Source organism: Quercus robur, chromosome 7 (assembly GCF_932294415.1).
Source record: "Quercus robur chromosome 7, dhQueRobu3.1, whole genome shotgun sequence".
Classification (NCBI taxonomy): domain Eukaryota; kingdom Viridiplantae; phylum Streptophyta; class Magnoliopsida; order Fagales; family Fagaceae; genus Quercus; species Quercus robur.
In genome coordinates this window covers 32944328-32968077 of record NC_065540.1, presented here as the reverse complement: position 1 = coordinate 32968077, position 23750 = coordinate 32944328, and the positions used below count along the sequence as shown (strand labels likewise).

The following is a 23750-nucleotide window of genomic DNA, read 5'->3' as shown; positions in this document are numbered from 1 at the left end:
TTTCCCTCATTTCCACATAACCCCAAACCAGATACATAAAAACACTTAGGGTTTTATTCCAGTAGAAATCGAGTCTTAAAGAGACTCGGTTTTGCTTTGTAGAACTCGAGTCTTTAAGACTCAAGATCTATGTGGCATAATAGTGCACAATAGTGTCCAACTCAGCAAGTAAGAAGCAAGTCTTTAAGCCTCGAGTTTTATATGGAACTTGAGTTTCTAAAACTCAAGATGCTACTTTGCAATTTTCTTTCAACCACGTGTTAACTTACTATATTCTATCCCCTTACTATGCTAGTACCCAAATATCCCCCAGCTTTGACTCATCCTTCTTTAGCTTTCAGTCCCAATAAAACTTAAGCTTAGCATGCAAGCACTAAAGGTGACCCTTTATAATGGCCTCATTTTGAAGGTGACTCTTCAGCTCTGACTCATCTACACACGCATAATGGCAATGCAGTGTGGGATAGTTACTTGTTATACAAGTGCATCAACAATCTGCTAGTACTGTTCTTAAAAAGAAAAATGAAAAACAAAAAATAATATATAAGAAAGGGCCAGTTTGAAAAAAAAAAAGAAGGTATAATTCCAGCTACTGCCTTTTTGGTCTAGCTACTCCTTGAAATGCTATCAACTCTAACCTCCTACTAGTGCCTTCAATGAAAATTGCACCTGCAAAGAAATTACAAGTCACTGAATGAAAATACTTCTCTTTTTCTATATTTAAATGATTGAGAGCATAACAAATAGAAGTTTTTACCTATTAAGAAAATAGGGTGCTGACTTGCTTGCTCAATTGTATGAGAATGACTCAATTATCCGGAAGACTCAATTTTTGGAACAGTTTCGTTTCAAGCTATCTTTGTTGCATTTTTTGGACCTCTTCATGGATAGAATGAAAAAGAACAGTGGGAATATACCTCTCACCAAAGCTTGGAAAGATAACCTTAATAAACAAATTAGAGAGACGTGTCAAGTTCAAAGTAATGTGAGGAAAAAATAGTGTTGAAAATGAATGTCTTTGTCTCAATTCAAGGAAAAACTTGTTAAGTATGAGCCCAGAGAAAGAAAATCTCAAATAAAGCAATTCTTCATTGGTAGTGCATTTGTATCTATTAAAAATTATCTTTTTCAGGGGGAGGGGAAAGAAGAGGGAAATTGTATTTCACGTAGTCCACCTTTTCTTTTCGTCTTTGAGGTAATAAATGAGATTGTATATTAATCTTTACCTTTATAAGTTTCAATTTATAGCATTTAAGTTTAAACCTTTGAAAAAGAAGTCACCTCTACTACTACAAGAAAGGCGAAGTCACCTTATTATGCTACTAATAATATGCAAAGATAACACAATAAATTTTTTCTTTTTTCTTTTTACTTTTTTGTCCAATGGCTGGGCTACACGATGTACTATTTTTAATGTCCTACGCCATAGAAATACTCATTTGATTAGCGGAATGCATATTTGATACATTCTATTTAGAAGCCCATCTTTAGTTTATGACAATTAAACATAAGGAAATTGACATGTCATTAATATGTTTCCACTGTCTATTTTCAAGCAACTACGTCTATCAATAACATAAGACATAATTTTTCTCCAAACCAATATGGAATAAAGTTCCTCGAACTCACTACGTGCTAGCTAAAATGAACATCCACGTGTACTTTTTAATCACATAACGTATTTAACGCTCCATTTATTTCAATGTAAAATATTTGCAGGAAAATATTTTTGTAGTTTACAGTGTTTATTTTGCAGTAAAACATTTTGTCAATGGCAAAATATTTTAACCAAGGCGAATAAGTGTAAAATTTTTTACACTTGAAATATTGGTAAAATATTTTACATTTCTATATGTCTCAATCCCAATCAGCCTCTCTCTCTCTCACTCTCACGCTCTTTCAGTTTCTCTCCACAACCCAGCCCACCTATCACTGGCTCTACCTTCTCTAGTAGTCCCTTGGGACTTCGACTCTCAACATCAATGTTCCCAACGTGAATGTCGAGCGTAAGGGTGGTGCAAATCGACGACCACTACCCCTTTTGTGGTGCAGATCAGTGATAAGGTTGGTAGTGGGGTGGGTCATCGGTGTTGGGTTTTGGTGGGGTGGGTTTGGTGTTTTCAGGTTTGGTTTTGAGTTTGGTGATTGGTTTTTGGTGGCCGGCACTGCTATAGTTGTGGTTCGTGGGTTTTGATGGTGGCTGAATAAGGGTTGGTTTCATTTATCTTTGATTTTGGAATTTTTGTTTTCATTTGGTATTGTTGCTTCTTGTTGGTGGTGGTTGTTGTTGTTGTTGTGGTGGTGTGGCCATGTGAGTGGTGGTGTTTAGTCACTAGATTTTGGTGGCAACAGGGTGGTGGTGGCTATTTTTTTTGCTCTTTCCAATTTCAATTTTGGGTGGTTGGTGGTGGTTTGTGCTTGTATTTGGTGGCTGATGGCTGCCTACATTTTCAAATGTCTAATCTTGCCAAACACTTGAAAATGTTTTCAATGAAAATACTTTACAGTAAAATTTTTACGTGTAAAATATTTTACATTGAAACATACGGAACGTATTAGTCATGTTAATTGAGTAGAAAACTTAATGACTCATGTTATTAATATACATGGATAGTCATCTAAATTGCAACATAATGGATTAGCAATGATTCTTCGGAAAATTTTATCCTAGTGAGTTTGAGGAACTTTAAAGCACTATTCACTATAATTTTTCAAATGCTCAAAACATGAAGATTTTTCAGTTAAAGCTCTTATATTGCAAAAGTTCTACAATGAAAATTGTACTTCCTATAGCAATTCAGAATGGGAATTCTTCTTCTTTTTAATTTTTTTTCCCCATTCTCCTTTGTTTTTGCTATATTTCATTGAGGCTCTCACCTAAAGTGCCTTACAGTCTGTTTAACGCGCTTGAGCACTCACCTAGGCTCTAAAGGCAAGCACCTCAGTAAAGGTGCCTTAGTGTCTTGCCTAGCTTGAGTGCCTAGCTCGCCTTTGACTACACTGTTTTAAGCCTATAAAATATCAATAGCAAGGATCATATTTATGTTATGGGATTCTAAAAAACAACTATACTAGGAAATTTTTTTTCTAAATTTCCAACAAGTCACCATTAATGTTTATTGGCAAAAACAAAGAAACTTCACACTCTTTCCTCACGGAAACCTCAATTAGAAACATTTATACCCAATCGGACCAGCTAATGGAATTAGAGTATATGAATCTCTTTTGAACTAACTTAGCAACGTTCCTTCTCTGCCATTAACTCATTTTATGAACACATGTTGATTCTTGCCCACAACTCTATGTCATAACAACCTAATAATAGTCCTGTAGACTTTTTCCTTTAACTTCAAAAATATTTCTTTCTGATAGGTTTTAACTTCAAATGTATTCTATAATGAAACATTACTCTAGACACACTTCTCCTTCTCAATCCACTCTATCCTAATTCTATTGATAACTTAATTTCCTCATTCTTTTAAATAGCCGACTCAAGATACTTGCATTGATTACTCTCTAATTTTCTTTGCCATCAATTATTACTATTTCCTATCCCTATTAATAGTATTCCTATAGTTGCATTCTATATACTAAGCCTTAATTATGCTTAACCTAAACCCAACACATAATCTTTCTTTTTTCCAACTCCAAGTAAATAGGGGGGAAAACGAAAATTATTGCTTGGCTATGGTCCTCAACAAGATAATCAAGATCATTCGCATGTATTCTTCTTTGCCATTCCATCCTATCCAAAATTTCTCTTTGTCATCCTCTTACTTAGCATGTCATTTTTAACAACTTCCTAATATAACAGTGATAGAAGTAATGAAAAAGAACATGCTAATTAAGGAAGTGATAGAAAATATAAATTTTTTTTTATTATTTTTTTTAAATAGTGGAGAAGAATACATGTGAAGGATTAGTTTATTGAAAATCCATAGCCGACCCCATACTAGTTTTGTGACTAATACTTTCATGTTGCTGATTTGTTGGTGAGAAGATCAATGATGTTGAATGCTGCTACATATGATCTTGCTATAAATACTGAATGTTGCAAGCTAACAACATTAGTCATATTTTTTATCACAGCCAAATAATAATAAAAAGTACTCACTGCAATAAGTTTTCCAGCATTCTCAGGCCTTCTTGCTAAATTTATTGCAGCTGCTGCAGCAGCTCCTGATGATATACCAACCTGGGTGCATGTATGAATTTTTTTTTTTTTTTGATAAGTAACAAAAAATTTTATTAAAAAACACACAGCCCAATACATAGGAAATGTACAAAAAGGCAAAAACATCAAAAAACCAAATTACAATGATCTAGCAACACAGGAATGGAAATACAAGAAAAAGATGGTAAAACAAGACACCATTCGAGAAGAGTAAAAAAGAAGACTTAAACTCAATCATGGACCGTTCACGACCCTCAAAACTTCTAGAATTTTGTTCCTGCTAGATACACCACCTCAAATAGTGCAGCGCAAGCCTCCAGATAACTATATTATGATGACGCCTGAATTTGCATGTCCAACAATCCAACAAATCCACTACCCTTTGAGGCATCACCCAACAAATACAAAACAAGCAAAAGATCATACTCCACATCTCAAAGGCTATAGGACAGTGAAGGAGGAGATGATCTACAGATTCCCCACACCTTTTGCACATAAAACACAACTCAAGGACAACAAAATGCCTCTTCTGAAGGTTATCTATAGTTAGAATCTTGCCTAAAGCCGCAATCCAAGAGAAAAAAGCTACCCGAGGAGAAACCTTCGATTGCCACACCATTTTCCAAGGGAAAGAAATTCTAGTATAAGGGGAAATAGAATGATAATACCCACTCACCTTGAAACCTCGACTACTGGCTGGCTTCCAACAAAGATTGTCAGAACCAACACCCCGCAACTTAGTGGAATAGATCAAAACCATAAACGAATCCAAAGATTGTGACTCTTGATCATTCACTAAACGACGAAACTGAATGTCCCAAGAAACTCTCCCATTTACAAAGCACATAACCTCAGAGACCAAAGCATCCTTTGTCCTACTAATAATATATAAATCTGGAAATGCCTCCTTAAGAGGACGATCCCTACACCACACATCATCCCAAAACTTCACACAAGTTCCATCACCCACTTCATTTCAAATGAACTTGGAAAAATTCCCCCAGCCACTCCGAATAAACTTCCACAAACAAACACCATATGCCCCGGACACAGATTTTGTGCACCAACCACCCCACTCATTCCCATACTTCGCCCCAATGACCCTTCTCCAAAGGGAATCATTCTCCAAACCATAGCGCCACAACCATTTGGCTAATAAGGTAGAGTTAAACCTTCTCAAACACCTAATGCCTATCCCTCCATTCTTCACTGGCCTACAAATCTTAGACCAATTTACTAAGTGAATTTTATGCTCGTCCCCCATACCAGTCCAAAGGAAATCCCTTTGTAATTTCTCCATTATCTTAGCCACCTTGCCTGGGATAGGGAAAAGAGAAAGGAAATATGTAGGTAGGCTAGAGAGAGTACTCTTAATAAGGGTAACCTTACCCCCCTTAGATAAATACAATCTCTTCCAACCAACTAGCCTTCGCTCCATCTTCTCCAAAATATGATTCCAAATCGTCTTATCTTTAAAAGAAGCTCCCAACGGAAGACTTAAATATTTCAGCGGAAGAGCCGACTCTCTATAGCCCAAAATCTCCACTAGCTCATGAAGATTAGGCACATCCCCAACTAGAACCAATTCAGACTTTCCTAAATTAATTTTTAGCCTTGACATCTCCACAAATCTAGAGAGAATCCCATGCAAGGTTGTTATATGATTACTATCAGCATCACAAAAAACAAGTGTATCATCCGCGAACAAAAGGTGAGACACCATCATCAAGGAACCAATCACATTCCCCACTATGAAGCCTGAAAATTGCCTTGCTGCAATAGTTGCAGCCAACATATGGCTCAATGCCTCCATGACAATATCAAAGAGAAAAGGGGATAAAGGGTCACCTTGTCGAAGACCTCTAAAACTCCCAAAAAAGTCAGAAGGGCTACCATTGATCAAAATGGAGAATTTAATAGTTGATATACAACACTTGATCCACCTTCTCCACTTTTCAGAAAAGCCACACTGCTGTAACAGAAACATGAAAAACTCCCAATTCACATGATCATATGCTTTCTCAATATCCAGTTTGCACAGCACCCCCAGAACCCCTTCCTTCAATCGACTGTCTAAACACTCAAAAGCAATAAGGACAGAATCTAAAATCTGTCTACCTTTCACAAAGGCATTCTGAAATATAGAAATAAGGCCATGAACCACCCTACGCATTCGATTGGCTAACACCTTAGCAATAATCTTGTACAATCCTCCCACCAAACTAATAAGCCGAAAGTGTTTGACATCCACAGCATCAATTTTCTTAGGAATGAGAGCAAGAAAAGTAGCATTGAGGCTCTTTTCAAACACAGCGAGGGCATGAAAACTATGAAACAAATTCATAATATCTGATTTCACCAAGCTCCAACAGGATTGGAAAAATGCCATTGTAAAATCATCCAGACCTAGCGCTTTATCACCATTGAAATCATGGACCACTCCAAATACTTCTTCCTCATCAAAAGGTCTGTCCAACCAAGTGGCATCTTCCTCAGAAATTCTAGAAAAAACAACCTCATCCAAAAGAAGTCTGTGGACCTCATTCTCCGTGTACAACCTGCCAATAGAAATGAGTAATGCACCCCTCAATGCTTCCCTGATCCGTAGCTAACTCTCCATCTACCATAAGCCTATCGATAGTATTGCATTTTCTATGTGAATTTGCAATACAATGAAAAACTTTTGTGTTCCTATCTCCCTCTCTAAGATAAAGAGTCCTAGATTTCTGCCTCCAGCAAATTTCTTCCAACAAAGTTGTTTGTTCTAGCTCTCCACAAATTCGATCCTTATCCTTACTTTCCCCCGCTGAAAGAACCCGGTCATCTTCGATAACTTCCAACGCATTAAACTCCTTCCATAAATTCTGCACCCTCAAACCTATATTGCCGAACTCCTCCACATTCCATCTTTTTAAATCCAATTTCAACATCTTCAGTTTGTTAGCCAAAGCAAAACTAGGAGTTCCTTGGAAATGATAGGACTCCCACCATGAACTCACCCTTTCCAAGAATCCCTCATCCTTTAACCACATGTTCTCAAACCTAAAAAGTTTTTTGCCTCCATGTAAATTATCAAACCCAAATTCATGAGAGGGGAAGGGATGTTTTCTGTAATAACAGTGTCATTGTGATAGCTAGCAAGAGATGAAAATGAAGATGAAATTAAAGATCAACGAATTAGTTGGCCCCTTAGTAAGAAGCTTCCTACAATCAAAAATTGCTCAACGGATATCAGTTCTTTCATTAATGCTAATCGCCTGGCCATTGAACAGAATATGAAAGAGAAATATCTTGGAAGGGGATGCTTGCAAAACTAAAAAACTGGGTTCTGTCAATAGTTTGGTTTTGAACTTCCTATGTTTGTCAAATGTTGAATAGTATGAAATGGGTTCTGAATTTTCAGCTTTTGCATTCAAAATCACTGCAAACAATAATCAGAAAAGACTAAAATGCGAACATAGAAAACAACACTAGTTCGAAGTTGAACTAGTTTTTATTTTAATATAGTTCAAAACAATATTGAAGTAGTTTTGTACTTTATTAAAAACTTTCAAAATGTTCTATGTTAAAAAATATGGCATATTACCAGCAAGCCTTCCTCCAATGCTAGTTTCCTTGCCATTTCAATAGCTTCCACATTGGTAACCTACATTTTGGTCAATAAACTTCATATGAGATAGTTCATGAAACTACATTTTGAAATGAAAGCACTCGACGACACTAGTTAAGAAAAAACAAATTTATCTGAACTCCAGATGAGTGGTATATCCAGACATCAATCCAGTTTGGCCATCCAGGAGAATGTCAAAAATTGACTAGAGTGATGACTCTGATGAGATAAATGAACTCTCCACAAACCATTGCAATCAAAAAATTAAAGAAAATATTCCATTTCCATTGAATAGAAATCAAATAAAAATTGATACAATTAAGATTGAGAAGCATAATTCCATGAAGAAAGGAAAGGTATCAGGAAACTGACTTTTGGGAGTTAAATTTTCAGACTTGGTAGGGTATTTCAGGAATTCTATTTATAGTTAGAATTGTGGCAGGTAAATCACTTTATGTTAAGGTTTAATTTCTTTGTAATGAGATGGGCTAATGTGTATATCCAACATATTAGGGTTTTAATTTAAGTTATCAGTAACTTAGAGCCCAAGATCTATAGGGTTTAGTCATTTAGGTTTATATACAAATTCTGTAACAGAGGAGCTGAAGCAGCTTTTGACCAAGAATGTTTAGATTTGAAAGTTTTCTCATTTCCCTTCAATTTATTTTATTTCATTCGGTAACCTATTGGTATTAAACAGGAAGGAGATCAGCATACAAAAAATGCACTATGTGGTATAATATGGCCTCATAAGAATCATGTAGCAAGAAGATGAACAGTGCATGAGTAATATATATTTTATTTAAAACATGTTTCATGAAAAGATGAATATTAAAATGCAGTTATCTCCTTAACTTTTTATTTTTATGTTTTTTGATGAATGAGAGGACATTATTATTATTATTGAAACACAAGAAAACAGGGGTCAAAAGACAATACAACCAGAGTTGGACACAGAGACTGCTAAAAAACCAAACTTTACACCTTACAATCAAAGAACCAGGAAACATCCCCTTTCCTTTCAATAAAGAGACAACACCATAGACACAAGCCCAGCTCTAATCAAACTAGAACATCACAAGAAGATCAGAGCATGTACAAAGAAACCAAATAAACCCCCAGATTTACAAATATAGGACAGTTGAACACCCTCCTAAACACCCTTCAAACTACAACTATCCACCTGAAGAAAATGGTGCCTAGAAGGATTAGCTGCCAACTTCTGACTCGGCAAGAATAAGGCCTTTTCCCATCAGTATTAACTTGTTAAATTTTGATAAATGAATAAATCATATTAACCATAGAATTAGGTGTCTCCATCTTAAGTAGAGCTCTATACGTGTTATGGTCCTTGACTCTTTGCGTTCATTCTTCCACAAAATTCGGCAATTCAGTTTTTTCTACTTGTAATTCAAAAAATCAAAAGAAAAATTAAGAAATTTTTTATTCCAGGATATCATGTTTTGGATCATATAATTTTGAACACAGATGCTAGGAACTCAGCATAATTATTGAGCCTTTTGGTTGGAAAAATAAAACAGGCAGTTTTAAAGTTTTCATATATATGGAAGGCTCCACTGGGTTAAACTCGTGTTCCCTGTGTGTCAACATTGCAATCATCTGAAGAGCTCCATAGGCAAATTGAGAATCTAACATGTAAGCTTCAATCCATTGTGATGATTTTGAAGCCCCAGGCGGATAATATTAGTGTTTTGGTATCTATTTCAAAATGTAAAAAGGCTAGCATGCTTTTGAATACTGAATCAGAATCAGTTGATTCTCTGTTTGAAATATTATATTCCAAAATTCCAATATTTCATTGAGTAGAAAGGCAGATAGCAACTGGAGGCTGAACCAAATTGGTATGTTTGATGTTGAGCAGTTGATCATCTTTTTCTTCATTGCTCTGTTATTAGAGAGATGTGGTCCTTGGTATTTACTTTTTGGGTGCAATTGGTGATGCTAAGGTTGCAGTGTGGGAGTATTAGTTTGCTGTAGAAGGACTTTTCAACAGCATAAAAGTAGTTTTATTTGGAATTCAATTCCACTTTACACTATGTAGATCATTTGGAGAGGAACAGCTGACCTTTGATGGAGATCAGCTCCCATGGAATGCACTTGAAGGTTCTATTCTTGAGATCTTTGTTTGATTAAATGTATGCTGTTTTTGGCATTATTCCTACTTCCTATGACTTCCATTACTTATTTGTGATCTTTAAGAGAACCTATTATATACTCTGCCTCAAACAGAACGAACAGAGATAGAATCAGACCGATTTCCTAAATGCCTCTCTGGATATTCCTCAATGTCCCGGCTATTCACGGAACATGAGAAGCAGATGATTGGGATTTATTACCTATCAAAAAGAAATCTTAAAACAAAGGAAACAAAATTTTCTTTACCTTGACAACCTCATCAAGCAATTTAACATCCAAAATGCTTGGCAAATAACCTGCACCAAAGCTTTGCATGCCATAAATAGAAAGCCCCACAATTGTTCTTGAAGCAGAAATGGCAAACGATTATCAAATTAATTAAAAAATTTCTGGAAAAAATGGACATAGTGGCCTCCACCTGGGTTTTCTCCTGAGATTACACTTCTCTCTGCAGGTTCAACGCCAACAACCTAAACAGAGGAAAATTTAACATTTGGTCATCTAGGAACAAGAAAATCAAGAACAAAGGAAACAGCACATAACTACGTTAACCACTCAACAACACCATATGAGAATTGAGAGCTACCATATCATGTCTCCACCAAATAAAAAATAACCTGATTTTTTGCTACATTTCAAATGATTTTTTTTTTTTTTGATAAGTAAATGGAAAGCTATATTCAATTAAGGATAATAAGAGTTACTTATCAAAAAAATTAAGGATAATAACAATACAGCAATTGTGCACAGGAAGTGAACAGAGGATACTAAAAATCAATGTGAAGAGTCCATAAATCCAAAAATTCCAGAAAAGTAGGAAAGGAATGAAAGCTTAGTGCATCATCCAATCATAAAACAGTTTCACTTCCAAGGGCAAGCACTCAGTGTCATCAAACATACAATGGTTAAATCTCTCCATATAAGCCACATCACACAGAGAGGAACAGCACCCCAAATGATATAAGTTTAAAAAATAATAATAACTTGAACTTTTAGGTTATGAAATATAACTTTATGAACTTTGGAGTCAAACCATAATGTATATTTATCATGGAATACATATTCTCTTTCAAAGTGCCTTGATGTGTAAGGTCCTAGACTTGTTGTTCCTATTGATAGGGGTTTGTGATGGTTAATGGCTGACTTACCCAAAATAAAATTTGTAATGGCCTTTCTATATTTTAATAAATGACTTCTTTTAGATATTAGAAGTTCTGGTAAACTTTGATGCATGTTCTTGGGAAGGCCAATCTTCTCTTTGAAATCAAAAGCAGTCATAACATCCTTCTAAAAACTACTTTGATGATTTCTGTAATCATCACTATGTTGATCTAGTATATTTTATTTGCCTCAACCCATTTCATGTTTCGTAAGAAACTGTATCTACTTCAGTTAAATTTTGCTAGGTTGATATTGAATTATTGATTGAATAGACAATTGGATGAATACAGTCAAATTTTTTTTTTATCAGTAAAAATGTATATTAAAAAAAAAAAAAAAAAACTGTTTTATGCAAAAAAACACAGCATATCAAAGATTACAACAAAAAGGAGAAAAGAAAACTAATTACAAAGAAAGAGAGAGCTAAGGAAGGGAGGGAGAAAATCACTAGATGTGAGTCCCCAAGCCCTAGCCCAATCATAAAGGGAACCAATAAAAAGAGCAAGCAACATGTCATCAGATCTAAGTCCTCAAAAGTCTGCTGATTGCATTCCTTCCAAATGCACCACATCAAACACAACAAAAATAAATTCCAAATGTTAGATGAGTGCTTCCCCAACCAATTCCACCAACCAAACAGGAAATCTGCTACCATTCTTGAGAGCACCCACGAAATCCCAACAGTTCTAAAGACAAAGCTCCACAACCAATGAGCCTTTCCATAGTGTAGCAACAAATGATCTACTATTTCCCCACAACATCGACGGATAATACATCGGTCAACAAAATCAAAACCCCTACTCCGTAGATTATTACTTGTGAGATTCCTATCCCAAGCAACTGTCCAAACAAAGAAAGAGATATGACGGGGTGCCTTAACCTTCCAAATACCTTTCTAGGGAAAACAATGGAAGAAGAACCACACAACTTATGATAAAATGAACGGATATTAAAATCCCCATTCTTCGTCAACTGCCAACTCATACGATTACCATCATCTGCTAAAGGTAATTTGGATGCCAAGAACTGAAAGAAATCATCCACCTCTCAATCATTAGGACCCCGAATGAAACGAACATCCCAACTTTTCCTATCCCCCATTCCATTCCATAACAGAGAAAAGTCTGTAGAGGCCGCTTTGTTAGTAGCAATATTGTACAAGACCAGAAAAGCCAAATGGAGAGGAAGGTCCCCACACCACCGATCAATCAAAAATTTCACTCTATTCCCCACCCTAACCTTAAACTGGATGTTTTTGCTAAAAGCTTCCCAACCCATTTGGATACTCCTCCACAAGTCACACTCATGAACAAATCTTCCCAACTTGGAGCCCGCCCCCCACCCCCCCCACCCCCCCAAAAAAAAAAAAAAAATCTTCCCCACATTTCGAAGCTACTACCCTCCTTCAAAGCCAAGTCTCCTTAACCACGAACCGCCAAAGCCATTTTCCTAGTAAGGCTTTATTGAAGGTGGTTAGTTTCCTAATTCCTAAACCGCAACTAGCAATAGGCATACACCTTATCCCATCCCAATATATGTGTCTTGGAATCACCCCACAAGAAATCCCTTTGCAACTTCTCAATTTTATTAGCCACATGAGTAGGAATGGTAAAAAGAGATAAAAAAATATGTAGGGAGGCTAGATAACATACTCTTAAGCAATGTCGGTCGATCACCTTTCGACAAATACAGCTTCTTCCACCTAGATAACTTCCATTCAATTCTTTCTAAAATAGGATTCCAAATTGAGAGAGACTTATGAGACGCCCCCAACGGCATACCAAGATATTTCATTGGCAAAGATCCAACCCTATGACCCAAAATCTCTGCCAAAGCATGCACATTATTCACCTCCCCTATAGGAACCATTTCACTCTTAGATATGTTGACCTTCAAGCCTATCACATCCTGAAAACAAAGTAGTAACAACCAAACATATAGGATTTGTTCCACATTTGCATAAAAAAAAAAAAAAAAAAAAAGGATAGTACCACCTGTAAACAACAGATGCGAAACACATTCCCCTCCACCCCTCCTACCACCAATCTTAAAACATGGAAGTAAACTTGCCCCCTCCATTCTCTTTAGCATCCTACTAAACACCTCCATCATAACAAAAAATAACATGGTAGAAAACGGATCCCCTGGATGCAATCCTTTGGAACTACCAAAAAAATCAGCAAGAGACCCATTGACCAACATAGAAACTGAATTGTGGAGACATAGGTACGAATCCATCTACACCATTTCTCCCCAAAGCCCATTCTCTGTAACAAATTTAGAAGAGTCTCCCAATTCACATGGTCATAAGCTTTCTCAATATCTAGCTTACAAATCATCCCAGAATCTTACTCTTCACCCGACTGTCAACACACTCATTGGCAATAGGACTACACCACTTTCAAATGATTTGTCAGAACCTTAGCCCAGATTTTATGAATACTCCACACCAATCTAATAGGTTTGAAATCTCGAATATTAGAGGTATCATTCTTCTTTGGAATTAAAGCTATAAAGGTAGCATTAAGAGATTTTTCAAACTTATAGTGTTGATAGAACTCTTTAAAGATTGCTAAGACATCTTTTTCCACAACTCTCATTGATGGAAAAAGGTCATAAGAAGCCGTCCGAACCTAAAGCTTTATCCCCTTCTAGATCTTTGACAATTGATAGAATCTCCTCCTTCTCAAACCTCCTTTCCAGCCATCCCCTCTCCATCCCCCCAATTTGATCAAACTCCAAACCTTTCACAAAAGGCCACCACTCCTTTGTCTCTTGATACAAAGTTTTATAAAATTGAACAACCTAAGTAGCCACTTCTAATCCCTCATCATAAATCACCCCATCCACTTCCAAGAAACTCAAATGATTCTACCTTTTACGGGAATTAGCCACCTTGTGAAAGAACTTAGTATTATTATCAACCTCCTTGATACATAACATTCTCGACTTCTGTCTCCATGAGATCTCTTCCAGTGAAAGAAGACCTCACTGAATTTCTCTCATGGATCTCTGCCTCAGAGAGTCCAAGATCCCTTTTCTTAGCATATAATAAATTTAAAGCCCCCAGTAATTCTTTCTTCTGATGACTGACATTGCCAAACTCACTACGGTTCCACTGAATAATGTCTTCTTTCAAAGCCCGCAGCTTTTTAGCAAACACATAACTAGGTGTACTAGAGAAAGAATGATGATTCCACCAAGAATAAACTCTATCAACAAACTCATCCGTCTTCAACCACATATTCTTAAACCTAAAAGGACTCTTCCCCCTCTCCATACCCCTTGCCTCCAAAAGAATTGGGAAATGGTTTGAAACAGGTCGCGGTAAAATCCACTAGATCACATTTGGAAAGTGTTCCTCCCACTCATGAGAAACCAGAGCTCTGTCAACCTAGACATGGAAGGCTGGTCAGTACCACTAGACCAAGTATAACTCCCTCCCTCCAAAAGCAAATCTATCAAACTAAGATACTCCATAAACTCAGAAAACTTTTCCATAGCCGAAGTAAGGTGAGAACCACCCCTTCATTCACTAGGAAAAAGGACAATGTTAAAATCCCCAATGCAACACCAAGGAACATTCCAATATTGTTGAATACCAACCAACTCATCCCACATATGATCCCTCACACTGTTAGCATTTGGGTCATAAACCCCTGAGCATGCCCAAATAAAACCATCTTCCACACCTTGCCACTAAACCGACACAGAAAAAGAACCCACCAAGACCTCCAACTTTTCTAAAACCCTCCTATCCCACATTATCAAAACTCCACCAACTGTATGATCAACATCTAAAACCACCCAATCCACAAAAGGACAACTCTGCAGGCTGCAAACCATCCATCTATCCATGCTAGCAAGGTTTGTTACTTGAAGGCATGCTACCTCACAATTCCACTCACGTAACAAGTTTCGCACTACCAAACGTTTCTGAGAATTATTCAATCCTCTAACATTCCATGAGATCATTTTCAGCTTCATAAAAACAATTACTTCCCAACTACAATCTCTTCTACACAACCAACACTCTACCTCCCATCATAATTAACCTAGGAGATTAAATTCTTTAATTCTCTCTTCCCTTTATAAGTAGAAGTAGCTACAATTTGGTTAACAATTGCTTTTCTCCGCATTGGGTTAGTATCCTCCATCTCCTTTTCTAGCCTTTGAAGATAAGCAATACACAACTTCTCATGGTGACTCATAGGGAGCCCAACCAACTTACCAAAACTTGGGATTTTGTGCTTCACCCAATTAGAAATGGATAAAGTTTCCCTACAATCTTGTTTGGAGGAACTCTCTCCAAACTATGACGTGTCAGCACTAAAAATTGACACCTGTCCAACCCAACTGAAACTGAAATTCAAGAACTAACTCCCGTTAGTTCAAACGTTAGACCTTTCCATATCATTTTTTATTAAAAAAAAAAAAACTTCTCACCATCATCACCTAAACCAAACACTCTGTCCTCTCTCTCTCCTTCAACGCAAATCCCTTCTCCATCTCAATCCTTTGTTGCAGACCGTTTTTCCCTTTTTTTCAATCGTTTTCAATCCCAACTAATCCTCCCTCCACCGGTCCCCCCGATCTATCTCTTGTTTCCGATGGTCCCACCCATCAAATCCCTTCCCTCTCTATCGGTGCTACTCCCTCCAAACTTATTTTAACATTTATGAAGAAAAAAAGAAATTTTGAAATTTATGTTTATGTGTACACATCATGGTTGTCGTTTGGATGGCGATTGGGTCGGATCATGGGCATCTTCGAAGATCGGCGAAGCAACAACTATTCGTAATTGTTCCAATTTGGGTATCGGCGAATCTCTTCACTGGCCCGGTGCTCTTTGTAGTTTTTTGGGTATGGGTATGAGATTGTTTTTCCGGTACGGGTATGCAATTGTTTCCGGTATGATTGTTTTTCCGGTATGGGTATGTGATTGTTTCCAGTATGGGTATGTGTGTTTTTCCTATGGGTTGTTCAGGGCTGGCCGATGGCTTTGGGCTATGGATTTGCAATGGGTCATGGTGGTAATGGACCAGTGGTGGTTGTTTGACCGATTTGGGTTTGGGTTGGGTTGATCCAGAGTGGGGGTTGATCCGGTTTCTAGTGTTTTTAAGGATTTTGTTGATGGTGGTTGGGGGTTACATATTTGGGTGGCAATTGTTCAGAGTTTGGATCAGATTTGGATGCGATTGTTCATAGTTTGGGTCGGAGTTGGGTGGTGTTTGGGTTAGATTTGGTGGGTCTGTGTGTGTTTCGGTGGTTGGCGGTGGCAATTTTTTTTGGAGTAATTTTGGTGGTGACAGAAGAGTGGCTGAGTTTTGGTGGATGGTGTTGTGTGGGAACGGCAGAATGAGAGAGGTTTGGAGGGAGAGAGAGAGAGAGAGAGAGAAAGATATGGAAAGGTCTAACGTTTGAACTAACAGGAGTTAGTTCTTGAATTTCAGCTTTAGTTGAGTTGGACAGGTGTCAATTTTTAGTGCTGACACGTCATAGTTTGGAGAGAGTTCCTCCAAACAAGATTGTAGGGAAACTTTATCCATTAGAAATATCCAACGGATTATCCAGACCCATTACCTTAGTACCATTGTGCACTTCACCAAACAAAGCCAACCCAGGAGGAACAATAGTAATTAGCGGGCTACAATTTGAAATCCTTTCCTCTGCACCCAAACCCATATCTGACAAAACCTCTTCCTCCACCAACGAAACAAACAACTTAGGTAGACCACAATCTGCCTTCAATGGTACCACTGCTAAATTGGGCTGATTGCTCACAATAATTGCATTCGGCATGACACCCTTGGCCTCCATACCCTGAAACACACTCCCACAACTCACATTTCCAGCTTCAACCCCTCCCTTGACACCGAACTCCACAAACCCAGCAATCAACAAGCTCCAAAGAAGATTGGCCAAGAAAATGCCCATAGATGTATGTGAATCCACCATGTCAATCGTGCCTGGAGCCATCTCAAGTCCATTGAAGCTAAAACCATTGAAAATCCTTCCGTTGACCTTTGTCGAAGTCTCCACCTATCGACTCGACGCTGCACCCTGAGAGACGAAGTGATCACGGGAGACGAGAGAGTTCTCCTTTGATGCTGAAGTGTGTTTCCTACTGGAATTGTCTCTCCTAAATTAATATCCACATTAATGCTCCAAGATTTCACAGATCCTCCACTCACAACTACTAGAAATATTTTGGCCACAAGTTTACCACTCATCACCACCTTTGCAGGTTCTAATTTCGGCATCACCTTTCTCTCCTCCCCTTATTGTGTCCTCCCCTTATCTTTGATGCACGACTATGCTAGATGCTTGCTGTCCATAACTTGAACGTGATGGCCTAGCACAGTTTCAGCAAAAGTCCTCGTGTTTTGAATCTCTGAATTACACCTATGTAGCTGAGCAACAAATTTCATAAGGCCTGAACCACCCACAGCATATTGGTTAGGTTCCAACATCTTTCTTAACTCAAACCAAAATGTCCTCCAACCATTCTTAGCTTTGCCCTCAGGGATAATGACAAATCTCCTAGACCCGCCAACTTTGAGTTCAGTCAGAAATAAGAAATTGCTAAAAGAATAGGAACTCCGTTGGAGAGTGTAAGCAATATCACCATCCCTAAATGTAAAAAACTGCTTGGAACTAATCCCAACTACAAAGTATTCGATATTCTTTATCAGCCATTGTGCCGCACTCTTACCCATAAAAACGGATTTCATAAAATATTTGCCCCATTCAAAAATCCGTAACGAAAAATAACATCCACCTCCCTCTACCACCGATTGGAAAAATTTGGATTCAACAAAGAAACTACAAAAACCACCCATACCTAATTGGAGTAGAGAATAAGAACAAAATATCTTACTAATCTGAGGTAGCCAGGCCTCCTATGAAGGGGGGAAATTTCCTTTATGATTAAGCAAACCTAGATGTATGAAGCAATTCCATCCCACCAAAAAGTTAATATAATTATTTTCCTAAGAAGACTATATATTTCTGATTTTTTGTTCAGACCACTATTCTTCCAATCCAAAAACCCAAAATGTTTTGTAAGAAGCCAATACATACCTGCCACACCTATATATGTACTTTAAAAATCTACTGGAGAGATACTATCGAATCTTTTTTATTTTTTATTTTTTGATTGGTAAATAAAAACTTTATTGAAAAAAAAAAAAAAAAAAAACCTGCATAAATCTAGAAAATCCAGCAAAGAAGGTATGGCAAGACCACACAAAGCAGTCATCCAATCAAATAAAGACAGAATGAAAATGTGCTTCGACTTAATGATAGAACTCTCCTCCCCTTCAAAGGTTCCGCTGTTCTGCTTCCTCCAAATATTCCACATATACTATTGAATCGTATATGCTATACAAAAACATTAATTACTAAAAGGGAAGGTTATACAAAAAACATTAATTACCAAAAGGGAAGGCCAAAACCAACCTAATCCTTCTTTCTTTTAGCCAAAAGCTCCTATATTCCTCAAATGAATCATTTATTAAGGTCGCTCAAGGAAAATAAGATACTGGTAGCCATGGCTACTGATTCTCCTATTAAGATGGATCACAAAGTTGGAGAGAAAAAAACACTTTGGCAATATAGGAGCCTAGAGAGGAGTTTTATTTTATTTTATATAGGAGCCTAGAGAGGAGCTAGGTGGCCTAATTGACACATACTACGATATAAATCTTGAAGCAATTCTTGTGATCAATACTTCAGGCAGTTTATGGGATATCCTCGAGAATAATAATGTGTATCCATGGTTTACTCCCTAGGGTGGGTCTAAAGGGAAATACCTTGGTAAAGTTCCATGTCATCAAAAAAATAATAAAAAATTTTATTTTACCCAAATCACTGCCAGAAGATAATGGACAGGATGTTTCAAAAATTAACCAATCCTTCATGGTGGCAGGAACCGTTAACATTGTCATGTAAAATTCTCTTGCAGTTCTAGCAAAAGCTAATATGCTATGAAAATATTGGCTTCTGCATTTTGAAGTATGTAGTGCAGAGTTCATGAAGATTTATGGAATGACTTGTACACCCAATGTCACTATGAACCAACAAACTGTGAAGGATCATACAAAAGTGTCGGCAGGATTTGTCAGGATGATATTGCAAGAAAATTAGGAATACAAAAAATTAGGGCAAAAACCTACAAGAAATATAAGCAGGTAGCCAGGTACTGTATTAGTGATTATTGTGATTGGACCCATTGACAAGTGCTTCTTGTCATTTCATGGTATATAACAAATTATCAATCCTAAGCTCTAACTTGCTCATAAGGAAACAATTGCAAGACTTCTACTACTCTTTTCTTTGATTTTTTTCTTCATTATCCCACCTAACTCTTTTTTTTTTTCCTTTGCTAATCATCACATCTAATTCATGCCTTTTATAAGTAAATATTTCTAATAAAAAAAGGAGAGAGTTTAAATATCTACAATGTGTACATTTGAACCACACCCAAAGAATTACGATGTAAGATTCAAAAATTTATAAACTCCAGAAAAGAAGATGAAGGGATGCAACCCAAGCTAGTCATTCACTCATACAAAGATCTTAGCAAAATTTCTTGGTAACATGATTGGGGTGCTCAAAGTGTCCACAAGACAAACAGTGGAATTTCTTTCCAAATCTTAGAATGAATATGATAATTAATCTTCCTACCAACACTACAATATCTGAGGCATAAGTCCTCAGCATAACCCAAACGACTCTGAATAATGTAAACACAAAAGGCCAAATATCTTGTGCCACTTATCAGAGTTCAACATCACTTCTGTCATGCAAAAATCCATCAAGGCTTGAGCCCCTCCTGAGTACTTAAGCTCCGCCCTCTTTCTTCCAACCAATGCTTGCCATGGCCAGTGCTTCCTTGTTCTTATCTCCATAGAAAGCTAACTGCACTTTTCAATCCAGCCTTTGCCATTCATTAACTTCCTCTCCCTTTCGTCTATTCTCAAGAAGTCTTGACGATACCCTTCTTTCGAAATGCCTAGGCCCAGCCTAGCCACAGGATCATATGAGAACGTCGTGCAGATGCTCAAGTGCCATAGGTTGGCTAGTAAAGGAACCGAGAATTAGAATGCCTCTAGTGCTCTGCTGTCATTGACTTTTCTTTCTCTCTTTTAGGCCATGTGACAGTCTGTCTTCCTTACATTACGCAAGGCCAAAGAACACCAAGCTTTCTTTGAAAAATGAGAAAAATGACTCAAAGGAGTGAGTTAGGGCATAGCTGCCAACTTCCCCAGCATCTCAAGTGATTAGGTGGGGACAGGATTCGAACCTGCAGTCTTCAAGTCATGGGCCTAATATCTTTCACTATTCCCACCTAGGTCCCCGACTTTGGTTGCTTGGCCGGGATAGAACCAGCGCTTAGTAAGCAGCGGTGACAGCCTGGTTAGAGCTATGAAGCTTACCTTTTAGAGAAAGGGAAAAGGGCTTTTTTAGCTTGCTAACTAGGGTTGGCAGCTAAATTTAGTCTTTGGGACCCTTAACATAAGAAAGTCGTGGAGTGCATAAGCCCCCTTAGAGATAGGGGCGACTTTCTTGTGATAGTAATTGCAAATGAGCAAGTAGGGGGCGGCAACCAAGAGGTAGCGAGACTAACCGCAATTGCAGGAATAGGTTGACTTTCTTTCATTTTGGTTATGGAAGGTGAAAGTAGTTTCGTTTAGTACGAGATCACTTCACACCTCACAGTGCTTACACCTCTCACTGAACAATGTAGTAAGGATGCTCAACTAACTCATTATCTTGTACATGCAACACCAATCAATAAGAACAAGATGTTGTTCTGAAGATTGTCAACAACCACAATCTAACCCAAGGCCTGTCCAAAAGAAAAATGCTATTGTACAAAGCAACTTGGCACCCCACTGGCTTCACAATGGGAATTGTGCTCCTGTAAACCATCTCAAAGTATCATAGTATGAATGAACTTCAAAAGTTCCATGTTTATAGCATCTCCATGCTAATTGGTCCTCACCCTGACTAGACGGAAAATTAATTCTCAGACTCAACTTCCCATTACTGAAACGATTGATTAACTTAGGATTCCAATTCCATATGCTTCGATCATCTAAATTGACCAGATAAGATGATATTGAAGTTTCAGTATCCACTGCTAGTCTGAACAAATCTAGAAAAGGTCTTTGAAAGGACAATTCCCATACAATAATCAAGCCAAAATGCACGAGTGCCATTCCCAATAAAAAATTTGATATGATTCAGGAAGGAGTTCCCACCTTTATCTAATATCCTTCCACATGCCCACCATGCAAACCCCTAATCACTTTCTGCAGTCACACCCTAGTCCCCATCTAATCCATTGAATCACGTACACACAACCATACGTGTGTATGTATATGTGTCTGTGCATGTGTATTTACACATGTGAGTGCATTTGCATAAATAAAAATATACACATATTCCATCCCATACGTGGAATCATATTCTATAATGCTTTTCTTTTACATATTTTAAAAGTAAATTGAATTGAAAAAAAAAAAATTCAAAAAGACAAAGTAACAAATAAATATGAAACAAAAAGTCCTCTAAAGTTCAAGCATGCAATTCATATGGAAATTCCTAGAACATTTAATGAGTTTTCCAGCACTTTAGTTGATCAATTAAATGAGAAAAACTCTACATAATATTTGTTATTAGTATACATTCATTATCTATCAACATATTGCAACAACAAGTAATTAATTTCCTTTATAAAAAAAAAAAAAAAAAAGGATGATCCTAACCTGTACTTTTTTGTTCATCATTTTCAGGTAACGCCCAGTGCCTGTAACAGTGCCACCAGTTCCAATCCCAGCAACAAATATATCAACAATACCCATGGTATCCTCCCATATTTCAGGCCCTGTAGTTTCGAAGTGGATCTGTAATTCATGCATGCATATCTTAATATAAGGCATACTTTATAATAAACAAAAGCTCAAAAAAAAAAAAAAAAAAAAAAAAAAAAAAAAAAAAAAAAAAAACCTCTCTCAGGAGATGAAACGGATATAACCTTGGTATTAGCGACATTATCAAACTGCTGAAACATGTAAGCATTTGGCATGCTGAGGGCAATTTCTTCAGCTTTATCAACAGCCCCTTTCAGACCTTTCTCTGAATCAGTCAAAACAATCTCTGCACCAAATGCACGTAGAAGAACTCTTCTTTCGAGATTTATGGATGCAGGCATTGTAACTATAAGTTTATATCCCTTAGTCGCTGCAACAAAAGCAATACCAAGTCCTGTATTTCCACTAGTTGGTTCAACTAATACACTCTGCATGCATAATTACAGAAAGAAAAATATAATAAGAATTGAACTGAATAGTTGGCTTTCACCAAGACATCATACCTAATTCAAAGAAAATGTAAAAAGGAACTTCAGATAACAAGAGGTGTATTGATGAATAAAGCGATTTCCTTTGTATCATAGCAAGGAAAGTCCATGACTTACTTTCCCAGGAGTAATTTCCCCTCTTTCCTCTGCATCAGATATCATACTATAACCAATTCTGAAACGTCAAAAGTTCACAAGAACATCAGTTCGTGTGTGTTTGTAATCTTCTGTTAGCAGAAGGTAAAGAAGTGTGCAGAATATAGCAGATAAGATCCCCTCTGGCTCTCATTTAAATCCTACAATTCCCGACACGTGGTGTGGTATTTAAATAAAATTCCAAAGGTCCTAAAAAAAACACACACACACACACAAAATGTCACGGCATTTAGCTAAAAAATGGAGGATTTATGTGGGTTCCCTTCGCGAACATATGAGGCATCATCGGTTGCATAAATATAATATTGAAGTTGCATGAATAAAATCATTTAACATAAGACAACTAAACATAAATGAAATGAAATGAAATTAAATTAAAGGGTGAAAGAGTAGAATGAATGCGAGAGAGGAGTTAATAGCATAGCAATTAGTTACCTATCCTTGACACTTCGGCAAGGCTCCATAGATTCAAGTTTTGCAGCAATATTAGCAACACAGCCTTGCGTAACTTTGTTCAGGTACACCATTGGTGTTCTCCCAATCAACTATATATATCAAAAAAAAATTTACTCATATTAGTAAAAAAAATTTAAAAAAAAGGTTTTAATTTGAGTGTTAAACAAAAACCCCCCAATGTTAAACAATTGAATTGATACCACATTTCAAAACACACACCACACAACATAGCTAAATAAAAAAGAAGGGAGGGGGACCTGGGTGACGTCATCGGCAATGTTGACGGAATCGACGAGGTTGTCAATTCTGGGTGAGTAGACGGAGGTTGCTGCTGGTTTTGGTTTTGGTTTTGGTTTGAAATTGAAATTGAAGTTGAAGGACACAAAACGGTGACGTTTTGAATGAGGATGAAGAAGAAGTGAAGGAAAAGATGATAATGATAGCATTAGCGCCATTCGTGTAGTGTTTCTGAATTTAATTTTTACATGAAAAATGAGTCTGAGAGTGAGAGTGAGAGTGAGGAGGAGGGGTTTTAGATGGGGTTTTCTTTTTCTTTTTCTTTTTCTTTTTTCTTTTTTCTTTGTATGTATTATTATGGGCTTGGGCCTTGCCCCATTTATTATTATGTCCTTTTCTTTTTTAATTATTTGGGATTTTTTTTTTTTTCC

The 23750-nt window shown here is 37.1% G+C and overlaps 1 protein-coding gene across 1 annotated transcript; it reads right to left on the bottom strand.

Annotated features, from left to right (window-relative positions):
* Nucleotides 1-359: 359 nt before the first annotated feature.
* On the bottom strand, nucleotides 360-23636 carry LOC126693139 (S-sulfo-L-cysteine synthase (O-acetyl-L-serine-dependent), chloroplastic). The gene is made up of 11 exons (XM_050389014.1): nucleotides 23340-23636; nucleotides 23062-23171; nucleotides 22588-22645; nucleotides 22147-22410; nucleotides 21878-22015; nucleotides 10360-10411; nucleotides 10188-10237; nucleotides 7761-7820; nucleotides 4115-4195; nucleotides 758-943; nucleotides 360-669 (listed from the first exon to the last, which is right to left on the bottom strand). The coding sequence occupies exons 1-10, from the start codon at nucleotides 23535-23537 to the stop codon at nucleotides 854-856; spliced, it is 1101 nt and encodes a 366-aa protein (XP_050244971.1). The 5' UTR covers nucleotides 23538-23636; the 3' UTR covers nucleotides 360-669; nucleotides 758-853.
* Between the last annotated feature and the right edge of the window lie 114 nt (nucleotides 23637-23750).

Coding starts and splice junctions, on each gene's coding strand:
- LOC126693139 (XM_050389014.1), bottom strand. CDS start 23,537: ATGGCGCTAATGCTATCATTATCATCTTTTCCTTCACTTCTTCTTCAT. Junction 4,196..7,760: donor CATTGGAGGAAGGCTTGCTG/GTAATATGCCAT, acceptor ACATGCACCCAG/GTTGGTATATCATCAGGAGC. Junction 944..4,114: donor ATGCTGGAAAACTTATTGCA/GTGAGTACTTTT, acceptor TTGTTTATTAAG/GTTATCTTTCCAAGCTTTGG.